Genomic DNA, 1,616 nt, shown 5'->3' with positions numbered 1-1,616 from the left:
GGCAGGCCCTACGAGCAGAGGCTACAGGACCTGAACCTGTTCAGCCTCCACAAGAGAAGGCTGAGAGGGGATCTGGTGGCAGCCAACAAACTGGCCAAGGGGGACCAGCGGGCTATGGGAGCACAGAGTCCGTGTTCCCCAGAGCACTACTGGGAGTAATGAGGAATAATGGCCATAAGTTGACAGAGTAGATTCAGGCTAGATATCAGGAGGCACTGCTTCACAGTCAGGGCAGCTAGGATCTGGAACCAACTTCCAAGGGAAGTGGTGCTCACTCCTACCCTGGGTGTCTTCAAAAAGAGGCTAAACAGTGACTTAGCCAGGGTCGTTTGACCCCAGTACTCTTTCTTGCCCATGGCAGGGGATTGGACTTGATGATCTGCTCAGGTCCCTTCCGACCCTACCAACTATGAAACTGCTGTTTTTAATTGATTTATCTATATTGGAAAATTTGACTTGGTAGGATGAAGGTAGTCTGGGAGAACTGTGTTGCAGATGAGAAGTGGGGTTGATAACTGTTGATAAATGTGGCAAAGAACCTACTTGGTTTCCTTTTTATTTAGTACTGAAATTAATTTTGTAAATATATGGAATTGCCTTTATGCAAGCTCCCCTGAGGAAAAATGTACAAAAAATGGTTTGAGGTGTAGGGCTTTAGTTGAGTTTGGGCAGTCATTTATGTTTTAGTAGAAATTTAATTTAGTGTAGGATTCTAGACAATACATTGGAGGGTGGTGCGTGAATTGCTTCTTTCTGGTTTCAGTAAAATGCAGACAAAGAAAAAATGGCAGATATTTACCTTCAGTACAGGAAAATGAGCCTCTTTTTTTATTTCAGAGCTGTAAATTGAAACACAAGATCTCATTTCTCTCTTTCTCATTCTTACCACATTGGCTTTTAGGATGTTGAATTGGTTCAAGCCATTTGATCCAAGATGACTGTGTTCAAAAAAGTTTTAATCTGCAAAGATTAAAGCAGTTTTACTATATTTATTAACTGTTCTTTGAAATACTGATGTTAGCAACTTTATAATTAACAAGATTGTCCTCTTTTTTTCAGAGATCTGGTAGAACAGTTGCCAAGTTCTCATACTTTTCTTCTTCTTGGTGATGCGTACATGAATATTCAAGAGGTAAGTGTCTGCATCTTGAGAGATGAACAGAGTAGCTGAGTAGTTAGTTGGATGTCAGATTAGCAGATTTTATGCTATTTACCATTCTAGTTCTGTCAGTAGGTGTTTGGGAAGCAAAATACACTTAAAAAAAACCCCATAGAGCATGTTCACATGAGCGCGCACATGCCTCTTGCCCTGCCTCACAACCCTTTGAGGCGGGGCAACAGGCATGTGTGGGAACAGAAAAATGTTCCCTGCACTGCAGACTTGCAGCAGGGGGAGAAAATTAGACCCCTGGATATCCAGGGGTCTAAAAAACTCAAAGCTGAAAAAAGAGGCAACCGGAGGCTGGATCCTCCACGGAGATGCTCTGGCTGCCAGAACATCACTATGGTTGGCCCCTCGCCCTGATGCTGAAATATGCGGCCTGGCTGGCCACATATTTCAGCGCCAGGGCTCTGGTGCCGGTGAGCAAGGGGTCGGGGGGCTGGGGGAAGGGACC

At 44.2% G+C, this 1,616-nt stretch overlaps 1 protein-coding gene across 1 annotated transcript in view; it reads left to right on the top strand.

Moving 5' to 3' along the window:
- TTC21B (tetratricopeptide repeat domain 21B) overlaps nucleotides 1-1,616 on the top strand; it is a 111,755-nt gene that overhangs the window by 54,080 nt on the left and 56,059 nt on the right. The window contains exon 16 of the mRNA XM_019522733.1: nucleotides 1,060-1,132. Coding sequence (XP_019378278.1) covers nucleotides 1,060-1,132 — 73 coding nt within the window. The remainder of the gene's footprint in view (nucleotides 1-1,059; nucleotides 1,133-1,616) is intronic.

Source organism: Gavialis gangeticus, unplaced genomic scaffold, assembly GCF_001723915.1.
Source record: "Gavialis gangeticus isolate Ggan-Ray unplaced genomic scaffold, GavGan_comp1, whole genome shotgun sequence".
Taxonomy (NCBI): Eukaryota; Metazoa; Chordata; order Crocodylia; family Gavialidae; genus Gavialis; species Gavialis gangeticus.
Note: the sequence above shows the minus strand (reverse complement) of the source record. Positions and strands in the feature narration are given on the sequence as shown.